Source organism: Mercenaria mercenaria, chromosome 12, assembly GCF_021730395.1.
Source record: "Mercenaria mercenaria strain notata chromosome 12, MADL_Memer_1, whole genome shotgun sequence".
Lineage (NCBI taxonomy): Eukaryota > Metazoa > Mollusca > Bivalvia > Venerida > Veneridae > Mercenaria > Mercenaria mercenaria.
The window spans coordinates 72,875,674-72,895,161 of record NC_069372.1 but is presented as its reverse complement, the minus strand read 5'-3'; the positions used below and the strand labels follow the sequence as shown (position 1 = coordinate 72,895,161).

The window sequence follows — 19,488 nt, the reverse complement described above, 5'->3', positions numbered from 1 at the left end:
TATTTAACATCTTATTTGTGTTACAGTATGGTAAACTAGCACTGGAGTCAGTTATGAAGACTATTTGCGGGTTCGAGCAGAGATTTGTGGAACTGCCGGAATACAAAGGCAATTTCTTTGATGGTAATGAATTTTGGTATTATTAAATTTAGTTTAGGAATACCTACTGCCTTTATGATTACATGTATTTTGGCAAAAAAGTCTTCAAACGTGTCGAATAGAAAGATTAGATAACAGTTTTCCATATTTAAGTGTGTTTATAGTGGTTCAGAATTTGACAAGAAATTGTTGTATGTTATAAAGTCTGAGTTTAGAGACCAGTCTTGGCATACAGCCTCAAGTTTTATAACCTCGTTAATTATACTTCAGTTCCATGGTGAATAAGAAATTCTTAGGATGCTGTAACTTGACATTTTCTTCTAAATGATTGAAGATGGAAGGAGTAGTATAACACATATTTCACCGTCAGTTTAATAGAAATTGTTACCTGTAATTGACTGTGTTATAGATGCTGTGAGGTCAATGGTTGGTGTTGGTATTGTCGTACAAGAAAGACCAGGATCTGTTCCTATTCTTGACAAAGGTAAATGCTTGATTTGTAGTTTCAGATATTTTGTTTTACACATCGAATCATCCATCTTCCTGTGAGTTTTTTCTGATGAAAATTGCTTTCTCACATTTATGTATGACTGCAAACTCTTCCATCAAGTTTTAGTTAGATTGGACTGTTGCTTTGTTTGTTTGTTTTGGGTTTAACGCCGTTTTTCAACAGTATTTCAGTCATGTAACGGCGGGCAGTTAACCTAACCAGTATTCCTGGATTCTGTACCAGTACAAACCTGTTCTCCGCAAGTAACTGCCAACTTCCCCACATGAATCAGAGGTGGAGGACTAATGATTTCAGACACAATGTCGTTTATCAAATAGTCACGGAGAACATGCGCCCCGCCCGAGAATCGAACTCGCGATCCCGAGATCCGTAGACCAACGCTCTTACCTGTTGAGCTAAGCGGGCGGGTTGGACTGTTGCCTCAATATGTTTACCACATTTATATCCTGTAGATAATACTATCCAGACAGGTGTGTTTAAATTGTCTTAAAGTTAGTCAAGATATAAGTAAACTTGCTTATGTACTAGTTTGTGATATTTTTGAAAATTACAATGCAAGTTACTTCACCATAAATTCTGTTTTAGACTACAACAACATCAGCAAGTTTTTGAATCGTATACTGGGCTGTGAGGTGACCTTACAGAACGCATTGTTTAAGTACTTCTCCAGTTCACTGAAGGCAGTTATCCTCGAGGCAAAGAGAAGCGGACGTTGGGATATGGGGATTATGGGTAAAGTTTTTATGAATAGTTAAATGCCAATTGCTCGAGGTTGTAATGGGGTTAGACTAAATGCTCAAGTTATCTAGGTTTCGAGAGATCAATATAAATAAAATATATAAAAAAAAAGCAGTCAGGGGACTTCATGAATTACTGGTGCCATCTATGCTCAAGCAGTTTTGTTTAGTGTAAATCTGTGCAGACTGTATTGTACAAGTAACAGATCTATACTTGTCTCATTTTTCCCGTCAAGATGAAGTGGTAGACAGAGATTTTTTATCCTTGCATCATGTTTGTAAATTGGAAAACCTTTATTTAAACGTCATATTTTTCCATGTTGTGTGTGTCACTTGCCTGCTCAAGTAACATTTTATATGCCCGAAGGGACGTATTATGTTAAGACGCGGTTGTCTGTCTGTCAGTCCGTTAGCAATTTTGTGTCCGCCCTATAACTCTTGAACCCCTTGAAGGATTTCGAAGAAAGTTGACACAAATGTTCACCACATCAAGACGACATGCAGAGCGCTGTAACTCTTGAACTGCTTGAAGGATTTTAAAGAAACTTGGCGCAAATGTTCACCACATTGCGACAGCATGCAGAGGTCATGTTTTGGATGGCTCGCTTCAAGGTCAAGGTCACGCTTAGGGGTCAAAGGTCATAAATAACTTTCAAGTATGTGACAATTTCATCCAGACAGCTGAAAATTGTAGACCAGACTGTAGCTAAATCAGTGTCCAGACCTTTGTAGTAACTAATTATAACTTGACTTCTAGCAGGCAACATTTTATTGATGACTTATTCAGAACTCCACATTAGGCCCATATTTAAAGCTACAACAGATTGTTTATGTGTGGGTTGGCAAAAGAAAAGTCTTGAGAAATTGAAACAGTTCGAATATATGAAATGGCGTAATTTTATAAAACCTTAAGTATGAGATGCACCTGCTTCAACACAGTTATGGCTATTGAATATATAGTAAAAAAAAAATAAAGCAGGAATATATAATAAACAAACTAAAGCATGGAAATGTACAATCTATAGTATTATACTGTATTTCACACAGATCTTGGATCAGGAGGTGAGAGTGTCAAGAAATTAGAGACAAGAGTTTTTGTGGGCAATACAGCCACCAATACTGCCAAGACAGTGCTTGTCACAGTAAGTGTACTTCCTATGTGATGTTGTAATTTATGAGGTTAAGTTGTATTTGTTTAACAATAAAGAGGTTGTGATTTCACGTGTATGTGTAGCCATACAGAGGTTGCCATTTCACGTGTATGTGTAGCCATACAGAGGTTGCCATTTCACGTGTATGTGTAGCCATACAGAGGTTCCCATTTCATGTGTATGTGTAGCCATACAGAGGTTGCCATTTCACGTGTATGTGTAGCCATACAGAGGCTGCCATTTCATGTGTATGTGTAGCCATACAGGTTGCGTTTTCCCAAATTCAGATCCCTATGAGGTAGCCATTTTGGCCAAAAGCACAAAAATTGATGCAAAAAAATATTAAAGGTCTTGACAGTATATTGTATAAGAAGAGTACATAAAGTGACAGTTGATATTTTCTAACTTGCAGGTTTCAGTAGAGAGAGGAATGTCATTCCCATCAGCTTTTGATATCTACCACAAGTACACAGGTGTCAATGATGGCTTCTATCTCTCACTACAGGTAACATATATTTCAATCGAAAGTTTTGGCCATGCATTTTGTCCTCCATCTCGGATTCATGTGGGCAAGTTTGCAGTTACTAACAGGTTTGTACTTGTACTGAATCCAGGATCACTGGTTAGGTTAATTGCCTGCCGTTACATATCTGAAGTACTGTTGGAAAAACGGTGTTAAACCCAAAACAAGCAAAACATGCAGCAAGTACAGTTGAAGATTATTACACATCACAACTTGTAAATTTTTGAAACTTAACTTTCATGAAGTTGTAAAAAGATAACATTTTCAAAATCATTCTTTTTCTCAAAGCACTGCAGCATCTAATTGGAGGGCTCTGAACTTAATCTTGAAATTGACCAATGAAATCATTGCATTCTGAGACTGACCTCCAACCCTCGAGCTCTGATGTAATTTGGTTCAGTTTATATTGAAGTTAACTGGATTGATTTATGTGTTATGTTACAGGACCGGTCAGTACGTAGATTTGCCATTGTAGCAGCATTCCAAGGTGCCTATAATAAGAAGAAGGAAAAGTTGTATACAGTGTACAGACCTAACACAGGTCTGCAGCCTCGGCAGGAAACTCTTGATGAAATTAAAAAGAAATATAAAAAGGTAACATTTTCGATATGTGAATTTAATGCCATAGTTTGGGTCGGATTTAGTCTTGTTTATTATTTGTTCATAATGTGACAGTATATTTATTATAAAGTTGTTATGCTAATGATAAATGATTGTTATTAGTAACTATTATAATGTTATATCTTTGAAAAAAGAATAAATATTGTTAAGATTGTCATAGAAGTAGAATCAGATAGAGTTTAAGCTTAGTGCATTCATAACAAGGTCTGGATATGTGAGTTTTAAATGCTAGTGCTAGCCTACAATTACTTACAAAATTACAGTCAAATAATTTGAGTAAAAATATCTTTCAGGTTTTAGCGGATGAAGCACAGAGATACTGGGAGGAACAATACAACTTCTCTGCCACCATGTGTAGCCACGCCTACTGGTAAGATCATGTTTGTTCATAACCTCTAGGGCTTGCCTCCAACAGCTTATAAAGTCTTAAAATCTATAAGAAGATCCTTTGGAAGCATAGAATGCAAGCAAACAAACTAACAGCAGACTTGGTTTGATCGAGTCTGTTCATGAGAAGTAATGGAAAATGCAATACCCAATGCAATACCCATCACGCCCCCTAGCACTAGCTTAAGCGGAAAGTCTTGAATATATTGCAGTTTGAGATTTAATGTTTTTAGCTAACCTGTCACATAGTGACAAGGTGAGCTTTTGTGATCACCCGTCGTCAGTCCGTGCGTGCATGCGTCCATGTGTCAACAATTTCTTGTTTGCACGATAGTGGTTTCATTTATGATTTTATTTCAACCAAACTTGCACACAACTTGTATCACCATAAGATCTCGGTTCCTTTCTTGAACTGGCCAGATCCCATTATGGGTTCCAGAGTTATGGCCCTTGAAAGGGCCAAAATTAGCTATTTTGACCTTGTCTGCATAATAGCAGCTTTATTTTTAATTTGAATTTTACCAAAGTGGCACACAACTTGTATCACCATAAGATCTTGGTTCCTTTCTTGAACTGGCCAGATTCCGATATGGGTTCCAGAGTTATGGCCCCTGAAAGGGCCAAAATTAGCTATTTTGACCTTGTCTGCACAATAGCAGCTTCATTTATGATTTTATTTTAACCAAACTTGCACACAACTTGTATCACCAAAAGATCTTGGTTCCTTTCTTCAACTGGCGAAATTCCATTATGGGTTCCAGAGTTATGGCCCCTGAAAGGGCCAGAATTAGCTTTTTTGACCTTGTCTGCACAATAGCAGCTTCATTTATGATTTGAATTTAATCAAACTTGCACAAAACTTGTGCCACCATAAGATCTCGGTTCCTTTTTTAAACCGGCCAGATCCCTTAATGGGCTCCAGAGTTATGGCCCCTGAAAGGGCCAAAATTAGCTATTTTGACATTGTCTGCACAATAGCAGCTTCATTTTTGATTTGATTTTAACCAAACTTGCACACAGCTTGTATTACCACAAGATCTTGGTTCTTTGTTGAACTGGCCAGATTCCGTCATGGGTTCCAGAGTTATGGCCCCTTAAAGGTCCAAAATTGGCTATTTTGGCTTTTGCAGCCATATAGAGACTTCATTTATGGTTTTATTTGATACAAACTTCCAAAATATCTTCAACAACAATAAATCTTGGATTCCATGAAAAATCAGATCCAATCGTAGGTTCCAGAGTTATTTTATATCTGATTACCTCCCCTGATTGTAATCAAAATGGATTTATATCAGTAAGTACTTATAGGACTTATTTGAAATTTCATTATTGTCATTAGTTGGACTGAGCCAATCAGGGCAGATAACTATGGACTGATTTTATGTCAAATTACCTCCCTTTATTATCCCCCCGCCAAAGGCGTAGGGGATATTAGAAATGCTCTCCGTCCGTGTGTGCGTCCGTCCGTCCGCAACAATCTTTGTCTGGAGCATAACTCCAAAAGTACTGGAGGGATTATCTTCAAACTTCATGCACTGATAGAACACATTGGGAGGAAGTGCAGTGTGCAAGAACAATAACTCTACCTTGCCTAATTTTTGAGTTATTCCCCTTTATCATATTTTCTTAAAACAATTTGTCCGGAGCATAACTCCAAAAGTACTGGAGGGATTTTCTTCAAACTTAATACTCTGATAGAACACATTGGGAGGAAGTGCAGTGTGCAAGAACAATAACTCTACCCTGCCTATTTTTTGAGTGATTCCCCTTTATCATATTTTCTTAAAAAAAATTGTCCGGAGCATAACTCCAAAAGTACTGGAGGGATTTTCTTCAAACTTCATACACTGATAGAACACATTGGGAGGAAATGCAGTGTGCAAGAACAATAACTCTACCTTGCCTATTTTTTGAGTTATTCCCCTTTATCATATTTTCTTAAAACATTTTGTCCGGAGCATAACTCCAAAAGTACTGGAGGGATTTTCTTCAAACTTCATACACTGATAGAACACATTGGGAGGAAGTGCAGTGTGCAAGAACAATAACTCTACCTTCCCTATTTTTTGAGTTATTCCCCTTTATCATATTTTCTTAAAACATTTTGTCTGGAGCATAACCCTAAAAGTACTGGAGGGATTTTCTTCAAACTTCATACACTGATAGAACACATTGGGAGGAAGTGCAGTGTGCAAGAACAATAACTCTACCTTGTCTATTTTTTGAGTTATTCCCCATTATCATATTTTCTTAAAACAATTTGTCCGGAGCATATCTTCTTCCTGCATGGAGGGATTTTGATATATCTTGGCACAAATGTTTACCACCACGAGGCGGAGTGTCCTGCGCAAGAACTAGGTCCCTAGGTCTAAGGTCAAGGTCACACGTAGAGGTCAAAGGATACAAGAATGAAAACCTTGTCCGGAGCATTTCTTCTTCATGCATAGAGGGATTTTGATATAACTTGGCACAAATGTTCACCACCACGAGACGGAGTGTCATGCGCAAGATCCAGGTCACTAGGTCTAAGGTCAAGGTCACACTTAGAGGCCAAGGGTCAGATACAAGAATGACTTTGTCCGAAGCATTTCTTCTTCATGTATGGAGGGATTTTGATGTAACTTGGCACAATTAATTATACACCATCATGAGACAGAGTGTCATGCGCAGTTCCCTTCTTTAGAATTACTTCCCTTTGTTGTTACTATAAATAGCTTTTATTGTAACTTTTTCATTATTAGTCGTAGGGAAAAATCGAGACCACTTTTCTGTAGTACAACATGCATACTGTATCCAATCTTGAGGTGTATTTTGACCAATTTCTACCTGATAAAGATTTTTGTGTGGACTTGCATTTTTTTTTTTTTTTTTTTTTTTTTTTTTTTTTTTTTGTTAAGATTAACTTTAAAACCCCAGATGCAGACCACAGCTAAACAGTTCTTCAAAGCTTTCCCCAAAATTAATACTTTCAGACACCAACTTGCCAGGAACTTTAGCCTTCAATTATAATATGCCCGGCGGGGGGGGATTAGCCATGTGTAACATGGCTCTTGTTTCAAATTAAAATGGGTATATCTCCGTAACTAATGAAGATACCGATCTAAAATTTCATTTATGTCAACAGATTTATTTGGCAGATCCTTCGTTTGTTCACTTACAATAATTTTTTTTTTTAATTACTTCCCTTTTAAGTTACTATAAATAGCTTATTTTTAGTAACTTTTTTATTATTGGCCGTAGGGAAAAACTGAGACCACTTTTCTGTGGTACAACATGGATGGTACCTCCAAATTTTAGATGTATTTTGACATATCTGTACCTTGTAAGAATTTTTTTTTCTTTTTGGTTAAATTTCTTCCCTTTGTTGTTCCTGTCCTTTGGACTTGGATATTTTTTCTGAGGACCTTCTTGTCCTCAAGTGCAGTGATAACAGGTGAGCGATATAGGGCCATCATGGCCCTCTTGTTAATATTAAAATTTGATACAAAATAGAAAGATTTAGTTTCCACTTAATATGTTACACATTCAACTATTCAAACAATACTGATTTATCATTAGATGTGTATATCTGTTTTAAAAAATTTGAAATTCTGATATTGATCGGAAGGCATATTACTCAAGAATTTTGTCCATAAACATCTTGATATTCTTTTACCAGGAGAGGGAGCTGTAAGAAGTTGAGTGTAGGTTTACCATGTGAGATTGGGCTGAGAACCAGAACATACTATGTTCTCAGTGGATCAGTTCTCAGCGTGTGGAACAAGGTTGAGATGGTTCTTGGCTCACTACAGGTGCAGACAAAGATGCAGATCATACGTCTAAGGACGGACGATAACCAGAGAATTGTTGGTATGTCATATTTATGTGTTTGTAGTGAAGTGCTGCCAGGTTAGCTCAGTATGCAGAGCACTAGACTAGGAAATATGAGGTCACAGTCCTGATCCCTGCATTAAGCTTTCTGTTCTCTATTAAAATTTTACTTAAGACAGCTTGTCTAAAGTAATTTGCCCTCCCTACTGACCTGTGGAGCAGTTGTCATTCACTTGCAGAGAAGTTAGAGTATTGATGCAAAGTCCAGAAACACTGGTCAGGTTGATTGACTGTTGTTATAAATATAATTAAAAATGGTATTAAACACTATAAAACAAAAGTGTGATATTTGTTAGAATAAAGAAATTTTTCTGATATAGATTGATCTCATAATGCGTTAAAATATATTTAATTCTTGTTAACTCCCTTTATGGCTCTAAGCCTAGTTATGAAAGTAGTGCTTTTCAAGCCCTGTAATTATACATATGTATTTGGACAGCTGTTTCATCTGTTTTTAACATTAAATCCAAAGCCTTATGGAGTTTTAAAGAAAGATAACACTCATTAAGATTTGTCTGTGTTTATTCTTCAATGAACAGTTAAATTTACCTTTTGTCATCATCTATTAAACGTAACAGAAAATGCACTTATTTTCAGGGAGTCTGATACCCACGAATGCCGTGGAACCTTTGTGCAATGTGCTGTCACAGGAGTGCAGTAAGACATACACGGAAAAACACGCTGGGGAACACCAGCGACCCAAACCAAAGGAGGAATCGGCAGCAACTGACAACATAGGATGTATCTCTAGTCAAAGTGAACAAAAGTCTGCACAAGCTGTATACAGTATGCCTGTATTTGTGTGATACTGTAGACTTCACGTTAAAGTGCCAGGCATTTACTACAGTCTGTGCATGTTCACGTGACAGACATGTGCGATGATATTGTCATTACGTGTTATTGGGAGTGTTCTTATATAGTCGGTGGATGCTGTGACAGTCTTTTGTACTTCTGTAGTAGGTGAATAGACAGTGAAAGGTATTTTGATTTATGTCAATTATTGTCAGCAATTGACATTAAGGCAGACATTTACTGTAGATGATGGATGTAATAGTTGCCAGTAATATGCTGAAGTCAGTTGTGGAAGTGCAGTCAGTTTGAAATGTATCAGTTATCCAGACTGCGTTAATAAATAAAAGTTAAAACTTATCAGATGAAGTAAAACTGATGTTTCGTTGGTTCCATACTTCTATGTTTCCTTGGTTACATACTTATTATACGTTCCGTTGTTAACATACTTATGTTTCTTTGGTAACATACTTAAATGTTTCTTTGGTTACATAGTTATTATGTGTTTCCATGGTTACATACTTACTATATGTTTCGTTGGTAACATACTTGCAAGGTTACTAGTTCCTTGGTCTTAAAATCTTAGTGGACAGTTCATATGATGAAGTTCAGTTAGAAACTATAGATAGATTAGCATCCTGTGTTAGATAACAAGCATTTTGCTTATAAAACAACCATTCCATATTATAGACTGCCATGTTGTTGCTATCATGTTTTCTTCAATTTAGCAGACATTCAGTATATTCATAGCAAAGTTTGTTTTGATGGGCTTAATTCAGTTGAGATTTAGAAAATAGAACAAGTTTTTTTATCAAAACACAGACAGAGGAGATCTTTTAAATGTGAAAAGGGTGTAATTTTGTGATTGTTGAAGGCAGATTTCTACAGCTTTACAGATCTTGTATGATAGCACGCAATGCTTACAGCAGTATATTTACATGCGCTTTATTCTTTTCCATTGAAAATTATAAGTTCCATTTTGTATGAACAGCATAAGGAAAGGTGGCAAAGTCGCAACAACACTGCTAAGTGATAACAGGCCGCTGTTTTGACGACGTCTGCATTTCGTCAAGGAAAACATTCCTTAGATGACGTCACAGTTGTTCTGTCTTCTGAACAAAATGGCCGTGAAATTGATTATAAAACGTGTGCAATTTATATTATTATAACCTTGTTTACAAATGGAAAGGAAATACAATGTAAATATAAGAAATGAATTAATTTCTTTCGGAGTTCTCACGAAAGAAACGCTCATTTTGCGTGAACTCTGAAAAAAATTGCTTCATTTCTTAATTAATGCATTTGATATTAATTTTGACTAGAGTTTATTTGCAGTGTAAATAGAAGTTTAACTTAAATAGCAGTATATGTGATTGAAGCCAGTGTATATAAGTAACAGACAGACATACAGCAGTTCTTTCTATAATGCTTTAAGTACATGAGCCATACACACCATGTAAGATATATGTTGTTTTTTAGGTTTTTGTCTTGTAGGTGTTTTCATCTTTTGAAATTTATAGAATTCATTTTTTATTTCAGAAGTATTTTGATGTGAAATTTATCAGACACATGATAAAGTCTTGGTATAACATTAGACTTTAGAAACTAACAAGCGATTGTGTTAATGGGGCATACCTTGACTGAAAAAAAATGGAAGATAGTTGTTGAAAGTTAAAAGGAGATTGTCCTTCTCCCTTTAGAATGTCTTTTGATTCAGCTTTATCATATTTTAAGGACATGATTTTTTTAGTTTTCAAGCAAATTTTTCTGTTTCCAGATTTCTCCTATTTTGAAATGATAATTGTGTCGTGTTCATTCTTTTAAGTTAGTAAAAAGAAACAGCATTTTTCTTGTTTTTTTATATGTTGTTTTTTTTTTGTTTCATGACTGAAGAAATCTGTAAGCAAAGCAACAGGTGTTTAGTTTCATCGCAGTTGTTAAATTGATTGCTTGTGTACATAGAAATATAGTTTTGTTAATCCCCCGCCGTGGCGGAGGGATTATAGGAATGGTCTGCGTCCGTCCGTCCGTCCTTCCGTCTTTCCGTCCTTCCGTCCGTAACAAAATCGTGTCCGGTCCATATCTCCTAAACCCCTTGAAGGATTTTCATGAAACTTGGGTCAAATGATCACCTCATCAAGACGATGTGCAGAACCCATGAGTCAGACTTGTAGGTTCAAGGTCAAGGTCACAACTCAAGGTCAAAGGTTTGAGCCTTCCATTTTGTGTCCGCTCTCTATCTCCTAAACCCCTTGAAGGAATTTTATAAAACTTGGGTCAAATGATCACCTCATCAAGACGATGTGCAGAACCCATGAGTCAGCCATGCCAGCTCAAGGTCAAGGTCACAACTCAAGGTCAAAGGTTTGAGCCTTCCATTTTGTGTCCGCTCTATATCTCTTAAACCCCTTGAAGGAATTTTATAAAACTTGGGTCAAATGATCACCTCATCAAGACGATGTGCAGAACCCATGAGTCAGTCATGCCGGCTCAAGGTCAAGGTCACAACTTAGGGTCAAAGGTTTGAACCTTCCATTTTGTGTCTGCTCTATATCTCCTAAACCCCTTGAAGGATTTTCATCAAACTTGGGTCAAATGATCACCTCATCAAGGCGATTTGTAGAACTTATGAGTCAGCCATGTCGGCTCAAGGTCAAGGTCACAACTGAAGGTCAAAGGTTTGAGCCTTCCATTTCGTGTCCGCTCTATATCTCCTAAACCCCTTGAAGGAATTTTATAAAACTTGGGTCAAATGATTACCTCATCAGAACGATGTGCAGAAATTATGAGTCAACCATGCCAGCTCAAGGTCAAGGTCACAACTAAGGGTCGAAGGTTTGAGCCTTCCATTTGGTGTTCACTCTGTATCTCCTTAACCCCTTGAAGGATTTTCATCAAACTTGGGTCAAATGATCACCTCATCAAGAACTCATGAGTCAGCCATGTCAACTCAAGGTCAAGGTCACAACTGAAGGTCAAAGGTTTCAGCTCTGTATCTCCTAAACCCCTTGAAGGATTTTCATGAAAATTTGGTCAAATGATCACCTCATCAAGACGTTGTGCAGAATTCACGAGTCAGCCATGTCAGTTCAAGGTCAAGGTCACAGCTAAAATCAAAGGTTTTACCCTTTCACTATCCATAGCAGTGGCGGGGGATTTAGCTGTCTTTCAGACTGCCTTGTTGTTACATGTTTTAGTATTTCAACTTCTAAACTGCAGAGAAATATTTCCATTGTAGAGCAATGCATCTATTATCGACCCTTTTAGATATTTTGTTGTGGGTCAAACTTAAGCAAGTTATGGGTCCCAAATCAGTTTTGGTTGAAGTCGAAAGGTCCGAGATTTATAATATCTTTTCTTCTGCCTTAGTACATTTTTCAATTTATTTGTAGATCTCATCAACTATGTTTGAGTTTAATCTTATCTGAGTTGCTAATATCGATGTTGGTAAATTCAAATTCTTGTGTTTTCAAACTTTGATCAAGACGGGGCGGGGTGGAAAGCAAAATTTTTTAAGTTGATTTAAAAAAGTAAAAAAGGCGTAGATATTTCATTAAGGGAATACTTTTGAAGGTGGTGTGTATCGATTTCCAACATACAATATTAAATGTTAACATTTAAAAAGTGCAAGGGACCGAATGAACCACGCAGCACCTGTTGTGTAAGGATGCCGAGTGCCGAGTAAAGCTAGAGTTTACATAATAGATCTATACCGAATATAGGCCTGTCGAAGAACACGGGACTCACACTTAGTTTCCAGAAATTTGAAAAGAAATTACCATGTCAAAAAATGCTAGATCTACATTGGTAAATGTCTGCTCGGCATGTTAAAATATACAAAGTTACTGTAGCCCTGGTAAAGCATAAATTAAACACATGCCTGGCTGACTTCGATGTAGTTGTCTTGTATCTCCAAATTTACAGCACTTGTTGTATTTTATGCAAGAATAGCGCATGTTTTATTTATTAAACAACATCTGCAGAATCCCTCGGGCCTACAGCTTGGCTTGTGCCATCATACAGATTTTTTCGACTGCAAGGCAGACCGATTTCACAGACCGACATTTACCGTATATCTTTATATTTTTTATGTACATTATCATATAGTTTATTGGCGTTATCAGCATGTAAATGTAATCAAACCTGTTATGAAACTTGAAATAATGATACATGAGATTGTCAAAAATTTCACACCCTCCTTATTTGTGACAATAATTTTCCGCCCAAATTTTTTCAGATCTCTCCTGGCAGCAAAACTGAAAAAAAAAGCCAATAAACAAATTCCGCGAAGAGGTATGATGACGTCATAAACTGCCTCACAATCTATTTTACTACATATGACAAAATATGCAAATACGAAGGAGGACTTGAGAGTTGTTGATATATGAAGGGGGTCGACATTAGATGCAGTTGCTCTATAACATAACTGAAATACTGTTGAAAAATGGCATGGAATCCTGCCCATTATCAGATATTTGAAATGTTATTGGCTGTATTATTAAGGTTAGAAGTGTATACAACCCAGTGAGTGCACTTAAATACACATGCACACATACACATATATATGTGTTAAACTGTAGTAGTTTATCTTTCACATGTTAGTACAACAGTTAACATTTTCACTTGCAGCCGCTCCTGTAAGTATTGAATTTTGTGTTCACTAGGGGAAAGATATATCAGTATTGCACTGAATATCCTCTACTTATTTGAGATTTGTAATTTTCACTGTTTTATTTCTGCTTTAATGGAAGAATTCCAACTCTGTAAAAATAGTAATTTCCAATGAATATGTATATTTCATGTATCCACCATTGGGTGAATATTGAGTACAGGATTTGATGTTTATTTTCGTGAAATTGTAAGTTTTTCCTTTGCTTGTGCATATTCTCTGTAATAATATAGACATTAAGGTTGGTACAGACACTAAGGTCGGTGTTGGTACAGACAGGGTTGGTAGAAACTTTAGGGTCGGTACAGACTTTAAGGTTGGTGCAGACTTTAGGGTCGGTATAGACTTTAGGGTACTTTAGTGTACTGACATTAGGGTCGATACAGACTTGAGGGTTGGTACAGACTGTAAGGTACAGACATAAGGGTTGGTACAAACTTAAGGGTTGGTACAGACATTAGGGTCAATACACACTGTTCCTGTAGTAATATCCTGTATGATAACTTGTTTTTTGTACAGAGTTTCAAAGTTTTGCCTGATATGTTATTTTTTACGTTAAAATGTTCTATTTTGTATATTGTTATATTGTGTAATGTTTTGCCTTAAAGAACGTAGTTTGATAATGTACAGAATAATTTACCAACGTCTTTCATTTGTAAGGATAAATGATAGTCTTAGTTGTAAATGTTTCACTGTGAATGTGGACGAGTAATTGGTCAATACAGCAGTAACTTGTCACACTGTGACAATAAACAGGAATTAGTATGAGTTAATGGAAATCATTGAAAGGAATTTTTAAAATGATGTGGGATAGAAGCTTTTGTTTTCATTGAAATTTATCCATTGTTGTTCTTGGTTAGTATTCATCAGTATTTCAAGTCTGACAATTACAGTAAGGCAAAAGAAATGGCATATATTCAGTTTAATGTTACTGATGAAATTTTGCTGAAATGTCTATAGGTACAGCATGAACATTAAAATTTCATCACAATCTTTGGTGATATAACAGTGACATAGCAATAAGAAAATTTATAATTTTAACCTTTAGCCTCTGGAGTCAAGTGATTCTGCCTTTGCAACTAATTCAGACCAAGATGAACCTGCACATCCATGTGGTCTGATCATGGTCTGCACTGTTTGCTGTTCAGTCAGTAAATTTTCAGTGAACATCCCTTTGAATAATAAATGGTACTGTCCAAAGTGAATGATAAGCCAGTCCATTTTAGAAATTTAGCAAGGTTAAAGTCATAGTCTAAATTATAGACTTGTAACTTTGATGAATACAGACTCAGATTGACTATTTTTGACTGTGTACGAACTTGGTTACTAAAATTCAATTTTCAGAGATATTGTTTTGTTAGCAGAGATTTACTTACCTGCATTATGTAGAAATAAAGTCAAGACAGTAGAGGTGTATACAGTTGTATTTAAGCAGCATTTAAGTTACCACTTAGCTTTGACAAACTTACATGACTGAATGGTCAGTGAATTGCTTTTATAATAATCCAGATTGCACATGTATATATTATAAACTCTGCTGTAAAGTATATTGAGCTTTCTGGTATCTGTTTGGTGTTTTAAAATAAGAAAACAAACGTGTAGCAGAGAATATCAAAGAAGACTGGAAAACATGCTTTTGACTTGAGTGCTTGTGAAGCAACACTGTGTGTAAAAAATCTTCTCTGTAATTTATAATTTTGATTGTTGATGTTACAAATGTTGTGCTTGTAAATACAAATGCATGAACTGTTTTTGAAATATTAATACGAAATGCATTTTTTATTTGCAAGAAGTAAACCCAAGGCTACATTCTTTTTTGTTGGACTTTAAAGTTTGATAGGTTCCACTTCTATTAGAAAACCAGTCTTTTTTCAAAATCTGTCCTTAACCAGATATTATTCATTATCTTGAGTGTCTAGCTTACAGGAGCATTTCATTGTTAGTATTTCAAAAACAACACCTTGTACTTCCAGTATTAATGTTTTGTTGATTAAGATACTGTTTCAATATATATGCCACATCCCTTCTTCCTGTGACAAGGAGAGGGGGTATATTGCTTTGCTTGTGTCGGTCAATCTGTTAGTTGGTAGACTATTAGAACACATTGTCCTACAGTTGGTTTTGCTGTAACTCTGTGATTCCAGCAGGTATGCAAATTTTGATTCCATACCTCATGTTTTTATTTCAATGTAAATGAGATATGAAACCAAAATTTGTAGTCCTGTTTGGCACCATATAACCTATACTTTGTTGGTGCGCCGTAAAACCCAAATAAATAAATACAGTTGTCACAACGTCATTGGATGATTGCCTGTTGTCAGTGGATGTTCTATATTTTTGAGAGGTCAGTATGTCACAATGTAAAGGTCACAGTGCTCAACAGGGAGAGCGCAGATCTACAGATCGCGGGGTTGTGAGTTTGAACCCAGGCTGGGGCGCATGTTCTCAATGATGATTTAATAAAAGACATTGTGCCTGATATCATTCGTCCTCCACCTTTGGTTCAGGAAGGAAGTTGGCAGTTACTTACGGAGAACATGTTTGTACTGGTACAAAATCCAGGAACACTGGTTAGGTAAACTGTCAAAGCATAATACCATATTATCTCTGACAGGCCATCATGGGAGGCATAATGCATTTTAGAAACAGTTTGTTTTTCTTAACATTTTATAGAGTGCTTTGTTATCTAGTCACTGATTGTGAACCAGTCGATATTTTACTTCAGTTTGTAAGTTTAGAACTAGTTTGTTGAAATTACAACATCTGAAGTGTAAATACATTTATATTCCAGTAACCAGTCCCTTATTGTTGTGTTACTTTAAGAACCAAATGCTTAGGTTTGTGTTATCCTTAAAAGTAAAGGCTGAATTCAATATTTCTACTTAAGGATTTATAGGTAAAACCTCTTTCTGGAGTGTTTTTGTTTTTAGCTTGACTATATGAAGATTAGGTAGAGCTGTTGTACTCGCGTGTTTGTCAGCGTCCCAATTCGGTAAAGATTTTGTGTTAAAACTTGTATCTTATTAACCACCTGTATAAATGGATTAAAACTTACAGGACTTGCACTATACAGGTTAAGTAACTCTGTTTTGCATTTTGACAAAGTTATGCCCCTTTTTCAACTTTGCAATTTCTGTTTAAGTTTTTGTATGTTAAGAGCCCCTAGAGCAAAAATAGGAATACTTCAAACAACTGATCGTCATTAAACTTGGGGGCCTTAATGGCCAACTGGTTAAGAACACTGACTTCAAATCACTTGCCCCTCATCAATGTTGGTTAGAAACCTCACTTTCATTGTAGAACGTGGAAGCTATCCAGCTGGCTTGCAGAAGGTCTTTGGTTCTACCCAGGTGCCCACCCAAGCCTGAAACAATGCTGGGGGGGCACTGTCTTCCTCCACCATCAAAAACTTGAAAGTCACCATATGACCTAAATTGTGCTTGTGTGCGTATAAACCCAACAGTTTGATATTTTTTTTCAATCTCCTAACTTGGTCTGTAGCATCTCGATATGGTCCTCTCTTTATTCTGTTCAATTTGATGAGCGCAGATGGCGGGGTCGTGAGTTAGAACCCCTGTGGGGTGTATCTTCTTGCAGAGAACAGGTTTGTAGTGGTACAGAATCCAGGAATACTGGTTTGGTTAACTGCCCACTGTTTCATAACTGAAGTACTGTTGAAAAATGGCATTAAACCCAACAGATAAATCAAATTGGGCACTTGGCCTCTTTTTGGAGTCACTAGAGAAAAATCTTGATAAACAACTTGGTGGATCTTCATCTAACTTTTTAGGCAGCATTCTCATAAAGTCCTCCAATGAGGAAATTTTTGGCCCTTTAACAGGGCACTAGAGTTAAATATAGAAATATCTTTAAATGACTTTCCCATTGAACCCCATTGTGAATCTTTTCAAATGCTCTTGTATGTAAGCTGTATCTCAATAACCACCATTTTAGATAACTTGAAACCTCAACCTCATGCAATGTACAGGTTTCATAACTCTGTTTTCTATATATACAAAGTTACACCCATTTTTTAACTTTAAAATTTTTAGTTAAATACTTGTATGTAAGATCTTTTTTCAGTAACAGCTGGTTGGAAAGTTCTGAAACTTTACATACTTGTTTACCGTGATGATCAGATATGCAGTGCACAGATTCTATCACTGCTTTTATACAGAGTTATGTGCCTTTTTGGACATTTGGTGTTGTTTTAAATAAATTAATTTAAAGACAATGCTATTGAAAAGTCGAGCATTGCTATCCTTTGACAGCTTTTGTTATCATTGGCTTTGGTTTTTGTTATGGTTTTGTACAGTTTTCTATTTTAATGTTGTATAAACTTTTTATTCATTTTGTAATTTATTGTTTATTATTTTCATGTTGTTACAAACTTAATGCATACTTTTTTCATACACCAATTTATTGAGAGAGAAAACATGACAAATATGTAGAATTTGCTCACAATATGCCAAGGAAAAATGGCAGTACCTTCTATAATCTAAATAGAATTAATTTTAACTTGACAGATTTGAAAAAATGGGTACTGACTATATTAAATTCTGGAGGCAGAGTTGAATTTCAACAGAGGCTGTACTTCACCATATAGGTCACACATTTATGTAATTTTTCTGCTACAGCTTTTTTGTATACCATTACTGTTTTCCCCGGAGAGGATGTGTTTTCCCATGAGAGGGTGTGTTTTTCCACAAGAGGGTGTGTTTTGTTGTGTTTATCATTACCTTGTGATAATTTTATTTATTGTATGAGTCATGTTACAAGTCTTGATACATACTGGGAACAGATGCAAAATGATATGAAATAAAAATGACAAACTTCAGAGGTTTTTGTGTTTATGAATCCTGTACACTAAGAATTGTGTTGAAATTGCTTCGTAATGAAAAGTACCAGATAAGCTTTTAGTGTAGATAGATGGTCAGTCTTTGGTTGTTTAATGTGAACACAATAAACTAGAGGTTCCAATTTTTATACGCCCGTTTGAAAAACGGGACGTATTATGGGAACGCCCCTGGCGGGCGGGCGGCGTCCACAGACCTTGTCCGGAGCATATCTTCTACATGCATGAAGGGATTTTGATGAAACTTGGCACAGTTGTTCACCATCATGAGACGGAGTGTCATGCGCAAGAACCAGGTCCCTAGGTCTAAGGTCAAGGTCACACTTGGAGGTCAAAGGTCAAATTCAAGAATGACTTTGTCCGGAGCATATCTTCTTCATGCATAGAGGGATTTTGATTAAAGTTGGCACAATTGTTCATCATCATGAGAAGGAGTGTCATGCGCAAGAACCAGGTCCCTAGGTCTAAGGTCAAGGTCACACTTAGAGGTCAAAGGATACAAGAATGAAAACTTTGTCAGGAGCATTTCTTCTTCATGCATAGAGGGATTTTGATATAACTTGGCACAAATGTTCACCACCATGAGGCGGAGTGTCATGCGCAAGAACAGGTTCTGGTCTAAGGTCAGGTCACATTTAGAGGTCAAAGGATACAAAAAGAAAATTTGTCCGGAGCATTTTTCTTATGCATAGGGAAATTTTGATATAATTTGGCAAAAATTTTTCACCCCATGAGGGGAGTGTCATGCGCAAACCAGGTCTCTGGGTCTAAGGTCAAGGCCCAACTTGAGGTCAAAGGTAAAAGAATGAAAAACCTTGTCCGGAGCATTTCTTCTTCTGTTAGGGGGTTTTGTTTTAACTTGGCACAAATGTTCACCACCACAAAGAGTAGTTCTGCGCAAGCCCCAGGTCCTGGGTTAAGGTAAAGGTCCACTTAGGGCCCAAAAGGTCGATACAAAAATGACTTTGCCCGAAGCTTTTTTCTTCTGCTAGGGGATTTTGATGTAACTTGAAAAAACTTACCCATCATGAGACGAAGTGTCTGCGCATTTCCCCTTCTTTAGAATTTTTCCCCTTTTTTGTTACTATAAATAGCTTTTTTTGAAAATTTTTCTTTACTAGTCGTAGGGAAAAATCGAGACCACTTTTCTGTGTACAACAGCTGCCACCCAAATTTTGGGTGTATTTTGACCGTTCTACGGGTAAAGTTTTTTGGTGGACTTACTTTTTTTTTTTTGTTTTTTTTTTTTTTTTTTTTTTTTTTTTAAGATTAACTT

General features: G+C 36.4%; 1 protein-coding gene across 1 annotated transcript in view; it reads left to right on the top strand.

The window, feature by feature from the left end:
- LOC123533608 (protein strawberry notch homolog 1-like) overlaps positions 1–18,194 on the top strand; it is a 60,106-nt gene extending 41,912 nt beyond the window's left edge. The window contains exons 21-29 of the mRNA XM_045315324.2: positions 27–123; positions 509–583; positions 1,196–1,342; positions 2,395–2,489; positions 2,911–3,003; positions 3,466–3,615; positions 3,936–4,012; positions 7,688–7,878; positions 8,497–18,194. Of these exons, the coding sequence (XP_045171259.2) occupies positions 27–123; positions 509–583; positions 1,196–1,342; positions 2,395–2,489; positions 2,911–3,003; positions 3,466–3,615; positions 3,936–4,012; positions 7,688–7,878; positions 8,497–8,705 (1,134 nt within the window). The 3' untranslated portion in view covers positions 8,706–18,194. The remainder of the gene's footprint in view (positions 1–26; positions 124–508; positions 584–1,195; positions 1,343–2,394; positions 2,490–2,910; positions 3,004–3,465; positions 3,616–3,935; positions 4,013–7,687; positions 7,879–8,496) is intronic.
- The last annotated feature ends 1,294 nt before the right edge of the window (positions 18,195–19,488 follow it).